At 42.6% G+C, this 21,251-nt stretch overlaps 1 protein-coding gene across 3 annotated transcripts in view; it reads right to left on the reverse strand.

Annotated features, from left to right (window-relative positions):
* GYG1 (glycogenin 1) overlaps window positions 1-9,205 on the reverse strand; it is a 19,203-nt gene extending 9,998 nt beyond the window's left edge. For 2 of the 3 annotated variants that reach the window (XM_074153856.1, XM_074153859.1), the window contains exons 1-4: window positions 8,990-9,039; window positions 5,352-5,487; window positions 3,301-3,475; window positions 2,759-2,921 (exon numbers count right to left, since the gene is read on the reverse strand). In XM_074153856.1, coding sequence (XP_074009957.1) covers window positions 2,759-2,921; window positions 3,301-3,475; window positions 5,352-5,487; window positions 8,990-8,996 — 481 coding nt within the window. In that variant the 5' untranslated portion in view covers window positions 8,997-9,039. Of the gene's footprint in view, window positions 1-2,758; window positions 2,922-3,300; window positions 3,476-5,351; window positions 5,488-8,989 lie in introns of all 3 variants that reach the window. The other variant, XM_074153857.1, reaches the window with a different exon arrangement.
* Between the last annotated feature and the right edge of the window lie 12,046 nt (window positions 9,206-21,251).

The raw sequence follows: 21,251 nt of genomic DNA on the forward strand, positions 1-21,251 counted from the left end.
TCAGTTTTTTTTATTGACCCGTTATTAGATTTAGGGCAGTACCAAAGCTTACACCCTCACTGATGTTTGAGCGGAATTTGCTTTTTGTTTTAGGCACTGGGCATAAACTTAGATGTACGGATAGTACACTGACAAATATAAATTCAAAGTATCCCGTTACAGCTGTCAGCACACACGCAGATTGAAGAGGGAGAAATTGCCTAGAGAATCAGTCCAGTAACTTCAAGCCTCTCACTTGCCTTTCGACCCATAAAGGGAGAAGAGCACTTTTGAAGAAGTTGTACCCATCACAAGAGAACAAGAGTCGAAGAAACCAGGCAAGTCCCCAGGTCTTTACTCGGCAAAGTTTCATTGTAACTTCTAACTCAATGCTTTGTTAAGAATGTGTATGGGAACCGTAAGATCATCTAAGAGAGGGAAGTCTGGGATGACCTCTCAGAATGGATAGCTCATAACTGAAGGTACAAGTTAAATACATTGTTGCTGTCCTACAGGACTTTCTCCCACTCAGAGTTTTACATCCTTGGCTTTTTTTCAGATGGCATGCGTTCGTGCCAAAGCAGCCACTGAAAGTAGCATTTAGCTGTCCTAGTTCTGACTTGAACAGTAGTCCTGTTGTATAAACTCGACCTTAGGCATAAGGCAAAAGAATCAGGCAGTAGTTACGTTAGCAACATATTTACAGATACAGTCTTGCTGCATTATATCTTTATGTGTAAAAGCAACCATTTTCAACCCCATGCTAAAGAGCCAGAAGATTGTTGAAGCAATAGGAATGTTCTTAAGGTATTAGTACTATTAGATTTCTTTTAAAACAAAACTTTTCTTCCCCTCCACTACTTTTAGATGGCATCTAGAATTACTGCATTACATATTCCTCATTATCTTGAAAGGTGAAGTTCAGATAAAGTGGTTGTCTCTGTAAGTAGCCATCACTCTACCATTTCTGGACAACAGCATTACATAGGAGGTATCTCTCTGCTGTTATAAAGATTAACTACTCTGGAAAGTCTTGCATGCGCTTGTTATGGCTACTGCAGATGGGGTGCTTAGAGCTTGACTTCAGTTATGCATAGCTTGGTACCTTGTTGAGTTTGCATCCCAGTGTCCCACTAAGGGCAGTGACAGGTGTTCCTCATAAGAAGTTTCCTAGGAACTTGTATTACTGTCTAGATCAATTTAACTTTAAATCCACTTTCTCCTGAGTTCATGCACTCAGCAGCAGCTTATGTAGACAATATAAGTCCCCATGGTCTCATTACTCAGATCAATCCTACCATTTAATAAAAACCAAATAAATTTTAAAGCTGAAGCACAAATTAGTTCTAGAAATTTGGTACCTAAACCATTAAGCCACCATTTTTGCTGTTAAGAGCTGCAACAATTGCTTCATGTTTAGGACACTGAGGAAGTTTCACCATTGTGTGGCTTTAACTTTCAAGTCAGAAAGTATGTTGTGGATGCAGTTCTATTCTTTTAAAGGACAGGGGCCTTAGACCTAGAAGATGGGGTCTGCTAGCAGTCAAGCACAAAGCTCAGAGGAGACAATCACCAAGTCTCAGATATTTCTGGAGCTACTCAATGGCCAGTTTGCAAAAAAAAAAAAAGTGGTTTTTTTGTTTGTTTTTTTTAAATGCAACAATTCAGTATGGTGCTATAGCTTTAACTGTAGCTGTTAATCAATTTACACCCAACACTGAAGAGCTCTGCTAGAGCTACCAACTGCTGCCTTGTCAGTAGCAAGGTACAGACGACCCTTCATTACATTGCAGTACTCATTTTCACTGGAGTTTATTCATATGGTAGCATTAAGCATCTTATTGCAATTAATGTTCTTTAGGAGGCCACACATAGGAGTCCACACAATAACGGGGATTATTCTGCAGACTGGGAGTGACATCTAGAAAATTTACTTTTTGCAAAGTACTGAAAGGTAAGTCAACAGGCTGGCTAATTTCTTTCTAGTAAGAGCTCCCTTTTATGGTCTTACTTAATGTAGTTATGTGTAGCTTTTTCAGTTAGACTTTATTTTGTACCACAGTAGTTACATAATTAAATTTAGTGACAGGAGACAGCGATAGTCATTCAGAAGCCTTTACCTATAGCAGTCTTCAAGCACCGTGCATTTACTGCAATGGTAGTAGATTTAAGAAACGTACAGGACAGCAGAACTTGGCTTCTCAAGCTTAAGTCTGGCACAGTGGCTGATCACAAGTGACCTATAGCAGGAAGCAGCCAAGGCTACATGCACTTGATACAGGGAAAGAAGTGGTCACCACCCTATAATGACAGGAAGCTATCACACAGCATGTGAAGATATAGTTCCATCTTCAAGTGTTTGTTTCTCTGAAGCAGGACTCAAGTTGATCAGTACTATTTTTTTTCCACAGCAACTAGAGTTAGCTTAGAACATTCAAGCTGTGAGTGTTAGGAATGCATGAAACTACTGCAGTTTCAGTTGCTAATATACACACTGTGCTTGCTTAAGATTTCTTGTTACATGATTCTACATTGCTAATACTTACAGCTGCTAGTTTGGAGGCCAAACTTAGGGGGTTTATTTCATGAAGTCTGAAAAAAGTTTTACTACATATTGTAATGATGCCTCTGTTGTGAGAAGGATATACTTTTTTGTAGTTAATACATTGAGTTCAGAGTTTATCGTACAGAAACCCCATGACACATACGTAGTTACTGAGCCATCCCAACCACTATTACCATTTTGGTCTAAAATATTGAAATACAAATTAAAACATACCATCAAAGCTGCCATTCTCTGTGGCAAACTGTAACAGCTGATTGTATGTTTCAATGGAAGGTCGGTAAACAAAAACTCCTGAATTAAAACAGTCAGGCCAGCCTGGATCTGGTGCTGCAGAAAGCTCTTCTCTCTCAAAAAGCTCATCAATATTTGACAAAACCTAGTTGTAAAAGGGTAAAAAAAGAAAAGTTTTCTGGTTTTTAGGTTAGCACTTGGGGTATTGTGTTTTAGTGGATTTTGACATCCACGTTAAGACATAAAAGTTCTCATATCAATGCTCTTGTCTTATGGAAGATGACATTTTATGAAGTTAGTCACCACAGACTACAATTAATTTATATGACAAAGGCACATACATTTTTAGAGTTACTAGTCCAAGTGACAAGAAGACCTCTATTACCCCTCCCTTAAAAAAAAAAAAAGTCAAACACCACCAACCCCTCCAAAAAACCCAAACAACAAAAACAACCTGCAGAAAAAAAATCTCAGCAACCCCCATACCAGGTCATTAAGAGGTACTGTGAGACACAACCACTTACCATTGTGTCTGCATCCATGAAAACGCATTTTGAAAACTGTGTCAGTTCCCAGCAGTGAAGCTTTGTTAGTGTGACACCCAGCTCAGGCCTTTTCATTAACGCCAAGTGTGCCGAATCCCCACTATCCAAGACATTTACCAATACGACTTCATCAAAAACTGTTTCCAGCACTCTCCTGGGGAAAGAGTCAATTGCCAAGATTTAGGTCTATTGTTATTCCTGCGCCAGACCACATGACAGATTCCATAAAGTGGAATTACAGGGAACCTGGCAGCATTTCTTAAGTAATCAGTAAGAGCTGACTGCATGCGTTGGAAAGTACATCCGTCTGCCTCAAGGTTTCTAGGTTCTAACAGGCACATTTTAGGGAACAAAGATGTTTGGGGTATTTTCTTCCACAAACAGGGCTTTAGTTGGCATTGCTACCAAGTCCAGTAGGTCATGGCTATGTAGTACAAACTTTCCACACATTTTTATTTCAGCCAGACTGATTTTTGGCAAGTTAGCAGTCTACTTTAACAGCTTCCCATTTCTTAATTGCCTGCTTAGAGCAGCTTGAGCAGGACAGTAACTGAATCCTAAACAGCTGAAACAAAAGTTTATGCAATAGTTATGACAACACTGTTCTATATCCGTGACTGTTAGGGACATCTGACTAGACCCAGTTGCTAAAACTTCCTTTATGCTGTAAAGTTTTAAAGGCTGACTTAATCATGGCTGTGGGTACAACAGTGCTTTGACTTAGTATCATGTTCACCTAAGGGTAACACCTAAACTTTCAGGCAGCGTAGTGAAATTCTGTGGCAGATATCTGGCCTTTGCATCGGATGGTAAAGCATTACCATTAATTCAAGAGAGGTTAAGGAGTTAATGATGCTTAGAATATAAAGCATCTGTAAAGTCTCACTGTAGAACAGTGAGAAGACTCACTGTAGTCTTCTACTGCGAGTCTACAGTTTATCAGTACAATATGAGCCACAGAGCTTGTAGATGATGAGTTTTAGAACTGCCTTACAAGGCTGTCTTTATACTGACGGCTTGGTATGGACAGTGGCTTCTGAACTTAAGGCATACCTTGTTAGTGGCTACAGCGAGAAATGCAAGTTCCAGTTACACCATGAGGTAGGTAAGGTATTGCTGGCCTAAGGGCATAGCAGTAGCTGGCTTGCACTACGCATAAGCACGTTTATGACTCATCTTAGAAGAGCACACTCACCTAATAGGCTAAAATGGATGTTCCTATACGTAACATCTTTATATTGATAAAGCCATTTAGCTGCCAAGAGACTCCAGGGAGAGTCACTCCATTTATTATTGAGCCACTTCTCTAGTGTCTCTATAAATTGAGAGATTTTTTCAGAAGAGCTTCCCCACATAAAGAATCATGACCTATCATCTGTAGTTCATATAGCTATTAAGTTAATTGTTTTTTTACCCTCCTCTTACATGTGGAGAGAGCACCCAGTCCGCTTCATACCGAGTCTATTCTAGAGAGGCTGTAGGAAGCAGTTGCCTGTTAATTTCATTTGTTGTAGGTGGTGACTTCCTTAGATACCTATGTTGATTTGCTGATTTGAAGTACTTGGTGCTACTTTAGTTCTACTCATTTTCTTCTCTCATGATAAAATTTGAAGTGTCCGCTAGATTTCGAGAGAGCTTATGTATTCCAGATCGAGATAATGTGACAAATAAATACCAATCCCCTACTCCCACCTCCACATGCACACACACAGCACTAATGAACACATAGGCAGTATCAAATTGTTGGACTGTTTTAAGCAGGACTGTGAAAGAGCAAAGACCCACTTGAAATATCATTATCAAGTCACAGTTTAGTTCTCTAACTACAGAGTATTTGTTAACTCATCACATGGAAGAAACAAAAAGTTTCATGTTTGAAGAACTTAGCAGAATTCAACTTAAACTATCTGGAATTCTGTAAGCTTTGCTTACAGAGTTTTGGAAGGTTACTATTAATGAATTGAACTTTTGTTTCTCAGCCTTCATATCAGCAGGAACTACAGCAGTTTGAGGTATATAAATGACCTTACCTCATAGGATCTGAGACCTGAGGAGTTATGAGTGCAGTCAGCTTCCTTGTTGTTCTGTACTGTTGCAAGGATGAACCGAGTACCAGTGCTCCTTTCACATAGGAGTCATTTGTGGCTAGAGTCACAAAAGACTGGTCTGGAAGAAATGAACTTGGTCAAGTTAACAATCTACTACTTTATCCTGAGATAGATACACTAAAAACCTAGTATTTTAATCATGCTGTGAGACCTCCAAAGTGTGCCCTGTAACTCTGCATATTGAGCCTACTTACATGGCTGAAAGAAGCAGATGATACTCACATAGCTATACTTGCCATTAGTAACAGCAAAATGCAGTAAGAAACAACAAAACCAAGACTGTTGCAAGAAAAATAACAGTTCCAGGTTGCCCACATGTCAAATAAGTCACGCTAAGTGTTCCAAAAGAGCCTTATTTTGGCCATTAATATACTGTTTTGAAACTGAAAGTATTGGGAGTCGGTGAGCTTGCATTTGGTCTAAAGTTAGTAACAGTAGAGTTTTGTGGAGTAAAGGTTCAGCTCTCAACCCTGAAGTTAGGGCAGCATGAAACTTTCATTTTCAAATGAAAGTAAGCATTGAATTAGATCTTGGACAGCAGTATTAAGTTTTGCTAGCTCAGGATTTTGCAGATGAGTTGTTCTACAATCCACAGCTGCAGCTCTATCACAGGAATGCAAGATTTAAGTGGGAAGTAACCAGTAATATGATAAGCAATTTAAGACTTGCAGCAGTTTTTGTTCATCAAGCAAAAAGAGGAAGGTTGGATTGTTACTATAAAGTACAGTCTTCTGCTCCAGCTTCTCTTAAAAATAGATCAAGACGGATCACTTTGCCATATACTGCTTATTGAGGCCATGTAATACAAGCTTTGCATTCTTTCAGTTGTCATGTTGTTTTAAACTGCCAGGGTGGGACTGACAAAAGCAAACAAGTAATTTCTAAGCTTCTTCAGTTCACTGTTAACTATCACCATGTAGTACTACTCTTTTCCAAGCTACAGCACTTTATAAAGAAGTATGCTCTTTTCTACCAAGCCATTTTTGACACCATCAACAAGATGCTTTCTCCCTAAGAATTTCAAGAGTAGATTTTCACATTCAAATTTAATTTAGCAACTGAGATTTCTTTTCTCTACAGAAGTTGTTAACTAGGTTAGATGAGGTTTGAGTGAGGGTTCTGGGCACTTAAAGGCTTATTATCAAGTCTAGCAGCAAGATTAAAATACTGACTGGTCTACTTCCAGAGAGGTGGTGGTTTGGTACAACTCCTCAGCCCATGAGACAGTCATCATCAATATCTTTTAAACTTAATACTATTTTAACGGTTGACAACAGAAAGCCATATACCATAATTGTCTATAAGCTCTGCAAACCTGGTTTGCAAGCTCTACAGAGCAGCTACAAAACCTTCTATCTTGCTTAGCAGCAAAAACAACTAGTCCCAAGGGATTTAGATTGTAGCCATCAATTACAAAGTTCAAAAAAAGCTTCTACATGCCAGAAATAAAGATTTTGGGTTTTTTTTTTTTTCCAATTCACTTTGGCTACCAATTTGTAATAGCTCATACAAATTCAGAAAATCTACAAAACAATTTGTGTTTCTTTGAAGCTTTACAAATGGCAAGTGTGTAGCATTTCAAGTAGTGTGAACATCTTAATAGGGAAGCATTTTTCATGACTTAATTTGCATGTTACTCCTCAACTACTCAATAAATAGAAGTCTGCCACTCTCTGCTGACAGACAGCTCACTAGAAATCCAGTGTAGACAAAGTGGGATTGTGCAGCATTCATCAGAATGTTGGTGTGGTGGTTTTTTTTTTTCACAGCAGTGTAAGACTAATCCTTAAAGTGACCTTACCACTGAAAGACTAGTCTTTTTCATTGACTTGTTAGCAGGTATACGTCTACCATGTCTCCTCATCTTACTGAAATTGGGTATTCACACACAACGGTCTTAGAGAAATAAACTCAATTTAATGATAGAGTAAAGGCTAAGCAGCCCCCGTTACATCCAACTGCAGCAGGAAACTTTATGACTGCTTGAGAGGAGGAGGATACTGGCAACTTGTAGAGCATCCAAGTATACCTTCCCAAAGTTTTGGATAAACTACTTTCTATTTCATACTTTCTCCAAAGTAAATTCAGACATGTTACAGAATCATAGAATCATCTAGGTTGGCTCATCAAGTCCAACCATTAACCTAACACTGCCAAAACCAGCATTAAACCATGTCCCTCAGCACCAAGTCTACATGTCTTTTAAATACATCCAGGGATGGTGACTCCCCCACTTCCCTGGGCAGCCTGTTCCGATGTTTGACAACCCTTTCGATGATGAATTTTTTCCCAGTATCCAGTCTAAACCTCCCCTGGTGCAACTTGAGGCCAGTTTCTTTTGTCCTATTGCCTGTTACTTGGCAGAAGAGACTGACCCCCACCTCTCTACAACCTCCTTTCAGGTAGTTTCAGCCTCCTTTTCTCCAGGCTCAACAACCTCAGCTCCCTCAGCTGCTCCTCATAAGACTTGTGCTCCAGACCCCCTCACCGGCTTTGTTACCCTTCTCTGGACATGCTCCAGCGCCTCAATGTCTTTTTTGCAGTGAGGGGCCCAAAACTGAACATGGCACTCAAGGTGTGGCCTCACCAGTGCTGAGGACAGTGGGACAACCTGTACGAGTCCATACTATCAGTTGCTGCTTAATGTGGAAGTTACATCTGCAAGAGACTAGTCCATTCTACCTAAACCACAGGTATTCTGCTTGTGTGGGTCTCCCTTCCCCATCCTCCGTAAACACTTCCTCCGCAGTAGGTGATGGTCACAGAGCAGTCACCATTATACCTGAAACACACTTAACTATTAAAAAATAGCATGGCTGCAAAACCACAGAGAATGCAAGACAGTCGCACAGTTTCAAAATTGATTCACGCAGGCAAAGCCAAGCCGCTTCAGGGGCATCTTTGGCTGCCTCACTCACGGGCAACACTGCCTGCGCGCTGGCCCTCGCACACCTCAGCGCACGCTGGAAGCCTGAACTCGGAGCAACCTTTCCTTCTGCAGCGTGCGGGGCACAGCAGCGCCTGCCCCAGCTGTTCTAGAGCTTCCCCCCGGCAGCATTTCACAGGCACAGCCGGGTTCGCAGCTGCTCCCCGCGCTTCGGGAGGAGCGGGACACCCCACGGTTACGGTGCAGGACTCCTAGCGAAACCGGCAGGCCGCGGGGCAGAGCGCCGGGCTCCGCCGCCTCACGGACCTGGAAGCGAAGCCGGCCCCGCTGACAGCTCCAGGGAAGCAAACCCGGTCGGAGAGCCGCCAGGCGGCCCCGGGGACGCGCTCATCGCGGAGCGCCCGGAGGCCGGGCTCTCCCGTTAGCGCTTCGGGAGAGGGACAGACTTTCTCCAGTGAGCGCCACGGCTCCGCAGCGGCCTCTCGGGGCCTTCCTACTCCCCGTCGAGGACGTAGCCCCGGGCCGAGTACCGAGGCGGGCGGCCTGGAGCAGGGCTGAACCGCGACCGCCCCCCGAAGCTGCTCCCCCTCCGCCTCCCGCGGACCCCCCCCGCCCCGCGCTGGCGGCCCCACGGCAGAGCAGCCCCGGCGGAGGCGTGGCGGCGCTGACTGACCTGCCATGGCGCCGGCTCCGCGGAAGGGCTGCAGCTGAGGCGGCGGCCGCGCTCCCGGCGCTGTGCCCGAGGTCGCCCCTTATATAGGGGCGGGGCCACGCGCCGTACGTCTGCCGGCCGGCGGCGGCGGCCCCGCCCCGAGGAATCCCCGCGTGGCGGCGGGGCGGGCGCTCCGCCATGCCCTGCCGCGGCGGCGGCACGTCCCCCCCGCCCCCCAACCCCCGCCGGCCATGGGCGGGGCGCGGGGCCGGGTCTGGGGCGGCACCGGCAGAGCCTCACCCCACCCCGCGGCGCCTCCGCGTGTGACCGGGGCCGGGAACCACCCCGCGGTGCGGGCGGCGGCCCAGGCCCTCGGGGGGGGGAGACGCGGAGAAAAAAGGCGGGAGCCGTGTCGGCACGTGCCGGGCTGCCTTAGCCGCGCGCCCGCCGCAAAATGGCAGCCGGGGGTGGCGGTGCCGTGTGGAGCGGCTGGGGCCTGCTGGTCGAAGCTGAGGAAAAGAAGATGATGACAGATCGTGAAGGGTGTAGGTAGAGAAGACACGCGGACTGAAGGGATGAGTTAGCCCAAAGAACTGCAGAATCACAGACTGGTTGAGGTTGACAGGGACCTCTGGAGGTTGTCATCCCCAACCCCCTGCTCGAGCAGGGCCACCCAGAGCCGGTTGCTCAGGACCATGTCCAGGTGGGTTTTGAATATCTCCAAGGATGAAGACTCCACCACCTCCCCGGGCAACCTGTGCCAGTGCTCGGTCACCCTGACAGTGACAGAGTGTTTCCTGATGTTCAGAGGGGCCCTCCTGTGTGTCAGTGTGTGCCCATGGCTTCTGGTCCTGTCACTGGGCACCACTGGGAAGAGCCTGGCTCTGTCCTCTTTGCCCCCTGCACGCAGGTGTTCGTACACATTGATGAGAGCCCCCTGAGCCTTCTCCTCCCCAGGCTGAACAGCCCCGGCTCTCTCAGCCAGGAATCCCAGGAGAGATGCCTTCTTATCCATCATCCTTGTGGCTCTTTACTGGACTCTCTCCAGTATGTCCATGTCTCTCTTGCACTGGGGAGCCCAGCACTGGACACAGTCCTCCAGGTGTGGCCTCACCAGCGCTGAGCAGAGGGGAAGGGAAATTACGTTTAAGCTGAGACAGTTTTGGTAGACCTGTTTTAAAATTGAATTGGTTACTTGTATAAATATCAAAATCTGGGAAGTGCTCCTTGATCAATGACAAAAAAAAAAAGCTTTTAGAGCACACCAGTAATTTATAAGACATCACCTGCATAAAAATGTGTGAATGATAATTATAGGCAATGCTGGTAATGTTGTGTGTGAGTAGGGATTACTAATATTTTCTGGTACGTGACCCTTTTTCAGATATCCAATGGCTTTGACAATATTTCTCTGTGATGGTGTTGGGCATTTTTTGTGTTTGTCTTAGATGAAAGTTTTGAGAAATTTTTAACCAGCGTGTTTCAGCTGCGTCTAGCTTGTTGCTTTGCCAAGTTTTTGAGAGAAAACAATAGGATAGCCACTGTTGGTGATTGCCCTCCCTCCCTTCCCTCTCCCACCCCTGCTCGTTTGTATTATGTTAGAGTGGTGCAAAAGAGCATCATTCCTTCTGGTTTCCATGTTAAAACCAAACAAACGATCAAAACAAAAACCCTAGGTTTGTCAGTGTTAAGCTTGAAAGTGTGACATAGCAATGCTCCCCCCTGCCCTATGTGCGCATAGGGCTTGCATATGCTTCTTTGTGATTTTTCGGATGTTAGTGGTTGAACAGGCTGTAAATTCTATGGTTCCGTGGTGTGACTGGATTGCACATATGTCCATTCCCCTGTACTCCTTTTCCCACAGCCCAGAGGGGAGAAGTCACAGGAAGAACCCGAGAGATAATCAGGTGTCCCATTGGCTTCCAGATCAAATGGAAGAAAAGGTCATGTTACATGAGGATAGAAGGAAAAAGGCTGGGAAAAAAAAGAGAGGAACACTTGGGACAGGTTCTCATGAGATGAGGACTAAGATGGGAAAGCATCTATGCCTAGGACAAGCCGAGGAAAAAAATAAAAAAGCTTGGCTTCAATTTTGATAGAAGAGGATGAATTTAAGACTAGGTGAAAGACAAGTATATGAGGATGGGAACAAGCCAAGGGAACTGCATTACTTGTCAGCACACCATAGAACTTGATAAAAATCTGGTTAGGAGGAAGAAGGAATAGACTTTGCTGGATAAAGAGACAGCATTCAAAAAGGATGAACGAAGTGCTCATTAGGTGGATACTGGCCCACTGAACAAGGTGCGAGTCCTATGGAAAGTGAGCCTGTGATCATGCAGTTACAAAATTACATCACAATTCATGTCACAGAGTCAAATTACCATTGCACATTACAGAACTTCCTACTTTTAATGTCTGAGTAACAGTGTTATTTTAATAGGAGCTTGTCTATAACTTAGGTGAAAAGACATTTCAAAACACCAAGCACTAAGGAGTAGCTTTGAATTATAGTTAGGATTTTCATAGCAGTAACAGAAACCGCTGCTCCTGTAACTGGACTGTGTTCAGTGGAAACTTCTAAAGCACTTAATTAGACATTTACACTGAAGCTATATAATAATTTTGCAAATGTGCACAGAGAGTCCAACCATTCATTGCAGGGAAAGTTTCAGAATAAAACATTATTCTGCAAACCCTGGAGAAAGAAAGGAAAACGGTTGATTCCATGCATTCAGTCCAAATTTGAAGTACTGGAATTTAGTTTTTACGACACTGCAACTGAAATGGTAATCTGTCTGGTTATGAAAGAGACTTCCACAGTGTGAAGTGCATAGCTGCATATATAAAAAGAATATAGCCCGATTCAAGACTGTACTGAGAGGTTTGATTCCATTTTTGTGCTGCCATCTCTGTCTTGCTCTGTTGTAAGCTTCTCTGATGACAAAAGCTGTTCTGGGTCATCCCCTCTGCTTTTTGAAACCCTTCTCACCTTGACCTTACTGTGAAGCTAGACTGGACATTTATTATTTGAGAACTTAGAATAGTCTGCATAGAATTTTTCCTAGTGCTAGAATTTCCATGTAATGTAACTTATTCCAATAGGACTGAAAGTCTTTAGTGTTTCTATTTGAAAAATCAAAATATTATGCTGTCACTCCAGCTTATTTCAACCTGTCACATTCTCCTTTCCTAATGGGCATCCTCTTTGCCTGTCCCAGAGCCAGTTTTATTTTTTGTCTCGGTTCCTTCAAAAAATCCACCTGATACATAAATGTGATAGTCTTCTGAAAAGGTAGGCTCTGTCTTGAAAATCTTGCATTTGCTTGGTGTGCGTTACTTACCACATGGCAATGAGCAGGTTTAGTGGCTTAAGGAATTCTTGCACTTTCTTCTAGCAAACATAACAAACACTCTTATAAGCACTGAAGCAAGCAGGTCTCAGTTTCTTTCAATCTGTATCATCTTTTGATTTGATTCTCAGTGGTCTATACTGCAAGCTATAATAGAAGCTTTTCTCCTGGTTGCATGAATAACCTGGCATCTATTAAGAAGTAAGTTGATGCTAAGCCTTTTTTTCTCATTGGAGAAAGTCACCTCTCTCATCAGTCTTTAACTGTTAAAAGGTAGTAATGCTGGCACCTCTCTCCGCTTTCTTAAACTTAATAAAAAGTTTTAAATGTCACTGGAGAACACAGAACCATGTACAGATGATTTCACAAGCCTCTTCTCCTTTGGCAAACAGGCTAAACAGGGCACGTGTATGTGTGTTTTTCTCCTAACCTGCCCTCCGCTCTGTCTCTTTTGCTCCCCTTTGCTAGTGATTCTTCTGGGATGGGAGACCACAAGACCTACTGATCAGGACATGTGGCTAGGAACAGAAAGCAGAGATTTGTCACCAGTTCCACCCCTCATTTGCCATGACACTGAGGGCAGGCAATGCAGCTGCATATTTCTTTCCCTTTTTTTTCTTTCTTTACCACTTGACTAAAAACTGTAAGTCTCTCTCTTGCCTTGTTATTTGTACAGGGAAGTCCCAGTTATGTATCCAAGCTGTAGGTGCTACTGCCTCAGTAGGTAACAATCAATCTTACAGTTTCTTACTTGCACAGGTGTGCCGACCAGAATCTTCAACTTTCCCAAAACAGAAGACTTATAGTACCTTGTCTAACATGAATTTCATTCCTTACTGCAGGGAGTGCTAAAACTCTTAATACTTGAAACAAACAATCTAGCAGATGATAAAATTCCTGGAGATGCACGTTTTTGAGGTGTAGAGATTCTAGCAGGGATTTGAGAAGAAGCAATGGTAATACTTCCACCACGTTACTCAGACTTACAACAATGCTTTAGTTCCATGCTAGAGTTGTGCTGAATTTCAAACTAGTACTTCCTCCAGTTTAGGCCATGTAATTAACTTCATTAAAAAAAAATAACTAGGATGATATACTGGGAATTACATTTCTGATTAATATTAAGTGAATTCAATTACTCCCTTTTGGAAAACCTTGATATCATTAAGTACAGATGCTTCAACCCCTTTTGTAGCTAAAGAAGTATAATAGCATCAATATTAGCGTAGCATAGCATACAATACAATACAATAAATTCAGTTGGAAAGGACCGACAATGACCATCTGGTCCCATTGCCTGACCACTTCAGGGCCAACCCAATGTTAAAGCAAATTATTTAGGGCATTGTCCAAATGCCTCTTAAACACTGGCAGGCGTGGGGCATCAACCACCTCTCCAGGAAGCCTGTTCCCGTGTGTGACCACCCTCTGGGTAAAGAAATAATTCCTAATGCCAAGTCTAAACTTCCCCTGACGGACGCAGCTTTCAACCGTTCCCAGGCGTCCTGTCCCTGGATCCCGGGGAGAAGAGCTCAGCAACCCCCTCTCCACGTTCCTTCCTCAGGAAGCTGTAGAGCCTGAGGTTGCCCTTCAGCTGCCTTCTCTCAGAACTAGACAAACCCAAAGTCCTTGTCTAGGACTAGAATGTTACTAGAGAAGTGACACATTAACAATAATGCTCAGCAATTATAGTTGTCAAAAGCCTATATAAGCATTAATCCCACATCTCCGGGCAGTTAACTATGACCACATCCGTTTTTACTGAGGGCTCATTTAGATTAAATGGGAGGACAGTTTGCAGTTCACGCCAGCGTACAGCAACAGCGCTGTTGCTTGGGAGGTCATTTTAATTGAACTCAAAGGAACTGTTTCAGCCTGACACCGTCAGTTCAGGCAACACTGGTCTTTCTTACATGACTTCCGCAGGACTGCACAGAACATCAGCAATGCCGATCTGTGGTGTAACGGCGTCCACACCTGACCACACTGACAAGGTCTTGTACTCACCAGAGCAGAATGATGCGACCCTAGAGGCACACATTCCCGGGTTCTTGACTCAAGTGTGACAGTGTGCTCGAGGGCTAATTAGTAAGGTCTTCTGTAGGTAGAGTTTTATCTTAGAATGTTCAGGTTTGCGCAACAAAAACTTTCGTTTGTCAAGGTTGCGAGATGATGGTTAGAAGTCCTTGTTATCAAAACCATTGCAGTGCAAAATGGTCTGCAGGCGTTAAACCTTTTCTCTGCTAAAATTGGTGCTATACATGCTGAAGGACAGAGGACGTCACATTGCTGAAAAATACTGAGGCTGGAAATAAACAGAAAAGCATCTGGTGAACAGGAGTGCTAATGAGTGAGCCCTACGAATTCCTCGTTCACACTGATTGTGTGCTGTAGTGCCGTGAACTCCACTTCAGAGACGGGTGATTGTTTTTCTGTTGAAAGTTTGCAGAAAACAACTTCTTGCTGTGTCATCTTTACAGCACCGATGTTGGCTGTGCTGGGTGCATTTGTTATCTCAGGTGTATCATTCCGAGTAAATATCCCCATGTTAAAAGGTTGATCCTTAAGTTTACTCTCCATCATAGTTACAATAGCTGTAAGGTGTAGCTACCTTGCAGTGTATGTCATATGAAGTGGCTTTCTTAAAAATCTTTTGGGGCTATAATAGGAAGCTGAGCATAATTAGTTTGACAATGCCTTCTCTTAGGAATTGGTCCCTGTATCTCAGGCGTGGCTCAGTGATGATTTTCTAGCTGCATAGATCACATGGACTATAGCATTATTTATCCTCTGCAAACATTGAAACAACATCTCATGCTTTTCTCACTGTACAGTCTGGTTATTTTTTCATTGTCTTTTATCAGGATTTTCATCAATGTTTCCCCACAGCTTCCAGATTGTTCACAATGCAGATGCAGCAGTTCTGTTCACCGGGCTGGGCAACAGCAATCACGTTACCCGTGCCCTGCATTCTTTACATTAGCTGCTCATAGGAAGACACATTTGATTATAGCTAGTGCTAACTGGGGATGGAGGGATACTTGGTTGTTTTAAAAGCCACAATTGACATAATAAGAAGGCCTAAGCTCCACTTGATTCTTTCTGATGCTTTTGCTAGTGACTGTTTATGTTTTGCTGCAGCCTATTGCCTATGAAGGTCAGTTCGATACAGCTGTTTACACTGATATAGCTCTTTGTGGCTGGCACTTAAGATCTGAAGCAGGTGGGTTTCAGTGGGTTTTGAACCTTAGAGTTTTTCAGTAATATTTTTGTGGCCATATTTTTATTTTCCATAAATAGTAAAACATTTAGAAACCCTGCGATGCTTCTGACTGTAGCATCTTATGAAGTGAACTCCACTAGTTAACTTTAACATTTTGTCAGTGCTAAGTATAGGCTACAGATTCTTCCCATTCTGTGTTCCCCACTATCTTCTGGAGAAGCCCTGCTTAAAATGACGGTTTTAGTGTTTCAGGAAAGGTTAAGGCGTCTTTTTTGTTATTTGAGGGGTCTTAAATGTTCTTCTAATAATTATCATTTACAATGGATGTTCTTGATATTTTTGGTCACATAGGGATGACTGCTGCAAAGTTTCTGGATTTTATTGCTGTGCTCTCTGCTGCAAGAGGCATAAAAATTTTGTAGGTAGGAATTCCCAGCCATTATTTTTCATCTAAATGTGTATATTTTATAGCTTTTATAATAGCTATAGTACAGAATTATTTGTGACATGATTCTTGCTTAAAAAAAAACAAGACCAAAACCACCCCACTTGTACATAAGTTGAACATTGTTTCATTTAAATGTTTAATGGGTATAATGGTCCAGCTGAGAGATCATGGGATTTAGCCTGTAGTTATTAAGCACTTAACATCGATATGGCTTATGTTCAGGAGACCCATTTGGATAAAGCACAGTATCACTTATGTGAATATATGTTGAGGAAATGTGTTTCATTTAGGAAAAGGTACAGCAAAGAGTAAACCTCTCTCTATGAAGCCAGTAACAATTATGAAAAGCACAGTAGAAAATATTTTGCTTCCAGCATCTCCTTCAGCCCTGGCACACTTAATGTCCATAGCTTCACTTAAAATAATGGGCTTTTTCCTTCTAGCATTTTAGATATATTTAGAGCCACTGGTAGGCTTCAAATTTAATGAGACCCTTTTGTGATTACTTGTATCCCAGAGGGCAGAGGTTTGTTCTGGAGTAATAGAAATGAAGGACAGAGCACTGCATTTTCTTAATGTTACTATTTATACATTGTTTTTCTGTTCAGTTTTGCATTGCTTCTTAACTGAACTTGGAGAGTTAAGACAGATCAACGCTGTGCATTGGTCCAGATAAGAAGTGAAGAAAGATCAGGAAGTGAGACAAGCAGCAGGAGTGGTGATTTGGAGCACCTGTGACTGGGGAAAGGGTTGGTAGATGCCAGGTAATTGGTAGGAGAGCTCTTATGCACTGCAGAGTCATGCTGGAGAATGTGGTCATTAAACTATAAAGATGATAAAACAGAGATGGACAGGACCAGGAGCTATAGATTACCGTAGGCTTTTTTAAATTTTTAATCTAGCCTTTTAAAAGCTGCTGATATTAAACAACTCTGATAGGGCAATCTGTATAATGCTTGCCTTGTAACTGCTCGTCACATCTTTCAAAGACCTCTGGGTCCAAATATACCTTTAGAGCTAATCGTGGTTGGTATGAAGAGAGTTTTAGTGCTGGCTGCACTGTAACAGGGAGTGAGCTGTGGAATTCCTCTTAAATATGACATCTGTGATAGTGAAACATGACCATGGACAATAGAGCAAGACCTAAGAAAAAGAATTTGTAGGAAGAGGTCTTTTCTAGATCAGTTCATTTAGTAGGAGACAGCAGACAAGCTGTTTGGACACATGAGCCCTTCTTTAGCCTCATATAAAACCATGGGCTCAATAGCCTTACTGGTTTTATGGCATATCACAATATACCTCCTCATTAACTTCTCTCTTCTGTAGGCATCAAACTGCCAGTTTCTCTTCCCCAGCATTGTCTCCTCTCTTATCCCCTTAATAACTTCTCTTTTACTTCAACGCTGTCGGCTATCTTGTTTTTCAGAGATTCAAGTGATATACACCTGGCTGAACTCTGAGCGTTGGCTTTCTAGTTGTATTTAGCTCAGCTACTTTTATTTAGGTCTGCCGTATCTGTTTTGGACCTGATGAAGGCATCCGAGTGTTCTAAAGCGTGTCTATTTTTTTACAGCTGTAGCAACTGGTTTAATGCAGCACAATACCTCTGTCTGCAAATCTAATGATTAATTTTTGAGGTGTGAGAAAATGAATTAAGAAAAGCTTGAATGCATACTGGACCCACCAGACTGAAAACAGCAGCGACAGGAGTTTTGGTCGTTTAAGAATTATTACATTTTACCTTTGTCTTCAAGCCTTGCAATTGTATTTGTTTCCATATAAGGAAGCAGTCCAGAAATGCTGATCTTCCTAATCCCTAATATGGATGTGTTTTACTCTGAACATTGTGAAAGCAAAAATGTTTCCAGGGTCATGTAACATTTGTGACAGATCTTGATATCAGTTTCTTACCCTTTTCTTGTCTCCTTAGGCATATCCAATGATACTTAGACCTTTGGCTGTACTCTGGTGGGCTTAGTGGGGCAGAAATGTGTGTTTGTTGCCTTCCAGCATGCAGTCTTCTGAGATGTACTAGGATACAGCAGGAGTAATCAGTGCAACTTCCACACCTTTGCTTTCTCTCCTTTGCCGCAACAAGGTTATTGACCATCCCAGCTTTTCTAAAGCTAAGTACTGTTTATTCATTCACACCTTTTATAGGAGTAATCCTCCTGTAAAACAACAAACCTTTATCCCATTCAACCAGGCAGGCTCTCAGTATTTGTATAGATCATCTGGTACCACCTTCTGGCACCACTAGGTGACCCGAGTTCAGTTCTCCGGTAGACTATGAATAAATCTGGACAGGCAAAGATGCCTACTCATGTGAGGGCCACCACTGAGGTTGTTCCCAGCCCTTTTTGTAGCATCAGATCAAACCAGTAAAATGGTACCTCTGTCCCCTTGGGGTGAATCTTTAAAGGGTGTAAATCACGCACATTTCCAACGTTGCTTTTCCTCTATCTGCTTTTCCCAACTTTCTATTTGGACTCCACCGCAAAACTTCAAGTTCTTTGAAAATACATTTCACATGGCTGAGTTTGCTATGAATACATTCAGTGAAAAACAAGGATAAATGTGTCCTTTATAACATAAGCCCAGAAGTGTTTGAACATTTTCTGCCTTCTTAGCATCTATTATGTTGCTACGTTGCAGTCTTTGAATTACCCAGGATGTTAGGACATTGCAACAGGAATATTTTTATTCTTGTTTTCAAGGTTGTCCCAGTTGTAATTACAAAGACACATAAATCTCGCTCTACCTTTTGCCCTCACAGTGCCAGGTGAAACTGTCTTTTCATTTCTCAGAGTTCTTTTTCAGCAAAGACAGAGAACATGCAGCAGATAATAGTTTCTTAAGTCTGTGGTCTCGCTCCCTGGCTTCTTTTGTTATGGAATGGAAGAGAGTAGCCAGGCCAAACAATGACGGAGCTCAGCTGAACTGAATGGGCCTGAGACCCACTTGGTTGCTGGGCTTGTGTGGAGTAAAAAACAATCTCTCTGCATCTATATAGTGAGTGGGAATGCAGGAAGAACTGTAAAGGAAAGGTAAACGGTTGAGAGAAAGAAAAACATGAGGTAGGCCTGGGAAAAGGAGAGGATTTATGGAAACTGAGGAGAGGCTGGAGAGGGCAGAGCGTAAATGAGAATAAGTGAAAGTGAACGAGAAGAAAAGCTGAAAAGAATTTCAGCTCTAAGGGGTTTTCAGAATTGGAAAAAGAAGAGACCTGTAAGAATAAAAATAATGTTTCTTTAGGGGTTCTTGGCAATGAGGTAACAATGATGTAGTGAAGAGGGGAGAGACAAAATCAGGAACTTTGGCTGGGACATTAAGCAAGATGAATTCTAAAAAGACTTCAGTGCTGAGGCTAAGAGAATAGGAAAACTAAAGAATTTTATGGGAGAGAAGTCTGAAGACAGGCTGGAGTAGGGAGGGACATTTGGCAGTATCTCTTGCAACCAGTGCCCAGAAAGACTTGTGGAAAGTGAGAGGGGCCCCAGCCAAGCTCCTTTATAGCAAGACCTCCCAAAGAAGCCAGTGGATTGTGGTATGTAAGAGCGAGGTACAGTCAGCAGTTTCACTGGGGCTGGCATACAGCTGTGGGATAGTTTGCATCCCACTTTGCTTCAATTAGATCTTTTCTGCTCCATCCTTCCTTAACAGAGCTACTACTCTGTTCACTTTCCAAGAAAGGAATGGAATTAGCTGGAACAATTCTTCATGGGTCTATTTGCAGCATCTTTCATTGTCTTATATTGCACTTGCATTTAGTATGATGATAAAAAACTCAATACTTAGATAACATTACCCTTCTTGTTATTAAGGGCTGAAATAGCAAGAAACAAGTATGCATCTTATCTGGCTGTAAATAATTTTTTAAAAATGTGAAAATTCAGCTTAAATTTTCATAAGTGTTCATTTTCCCAGCTATTCTTTGGGTCTGAAAACTGACATGCATGCACATAGTCACTATAGAAATTGTACTCTTACTAGGGACTGAATCCCCGTATTTACCCATGTGGTATAAAGTGTACCCCATCGGGAAGGGGAATTCCCATCCATCAGTGTGGAGGAGGAGATCCAAATCTGGACAACACTTTTAGCCACTCCAGAACTTCCTCAGCCATTGCTCCTTGTAGGAACTGAAATATTTCCCTTGAGAGATTTGGAATTTGACTCTTCTCTTCCCCTTTGATTCCTATATCTTGGATTTGATGTATAATGCTGACAGACTTGGTTAGCTGGGTGCAGATGGTATGTGTTCTCAAAGCTCCATTTGTACTGAAGCCCGTGTATGATTTTGATGCTGTGCCTGTACAGTCAGTATTTCCTCATAAATTCTTTTCATTTCATGGGCAAAGATTTGAGTGCAACTATATATGAGAATGGATGGGGAAAGCACCGTTAATGAATTATCGTTGGAGTCCTTTCAATGTTACTCTGTGAAGTTTTTGTCAAAAAAAAGATTTTCAGTTTGCCTTGAAGACCATTCAGTTGTTCTTGCTCTTCTTTTAAATACTGACTACTGTTAAGTTGTTTATTGTGCAAGATTTGGTTAAAGTGCCTGATACAACTTAAGGATGTTAGATTTGCAAAGTACTGCACAGATGAGGAACTGGGCTAAAACCACGTGCTGTTGTGTATTTTCAGTCTTGACGTTCTCTGCCTACTATGTAGGTTTGGGAAAAATACGTAACTCTTAAATCCAAGTAACTTATTCCTCAGCCTTAACACGGTTATTTAGGTTGCATGTGCTATCTTCAGACTGGCAAGTAGAAAACAGAGGAGGCTGTCTTAATCTTTGAGGAATCTTGTATAAGACAGAGAAAAAGAAGCCTGAGGGTGCCCGGGCAGATGCTTCTCCTCCTCGATTTGTGGCCGGTGTGGTGCAGGTAAGTTCAGTGGAAATGCAGCTCTTACTGCAGTCCTATGGATTGATTCTTGCATATGGTGGCTAAAATCAGACCTTTAAACAGCATCTGTAACACGTTCCTGGTCTGTATCCTTCTGTTCTGCTACACTTCCAAAGGAATGTTTTCCTGCTTTTATGTGCTATGGCGTGTGTCGCTCCAAGCTGAGGGTTTAGTCACTCACGTTCCGTCAATTGTTCGGAGTTCATTGTTTACGGTTTCTCACTCAGGGGTTATGGTTTATTACTTTATTCTGAGGGACTCTGTATCTGTCAGTCAGGGCTTACAGTTTACTTATTTACTGATCAGGGCATGGGATTTAAAATCTGACGTCATCCATAAGTTGTAA

Source organism: Numenius arquata, chromosome 9, assembly GCF_964106895.1.
Source record: "Numenius arquata chromosome 9, bNumArq3.hap1.1, whole genome shotgun sequence".
Lineage (NCBI taxonomy): Eukaryota > Metazoa > Chordata > Aves > Charadriiformes > Scolopacidae > Numenius > Numenius arquata.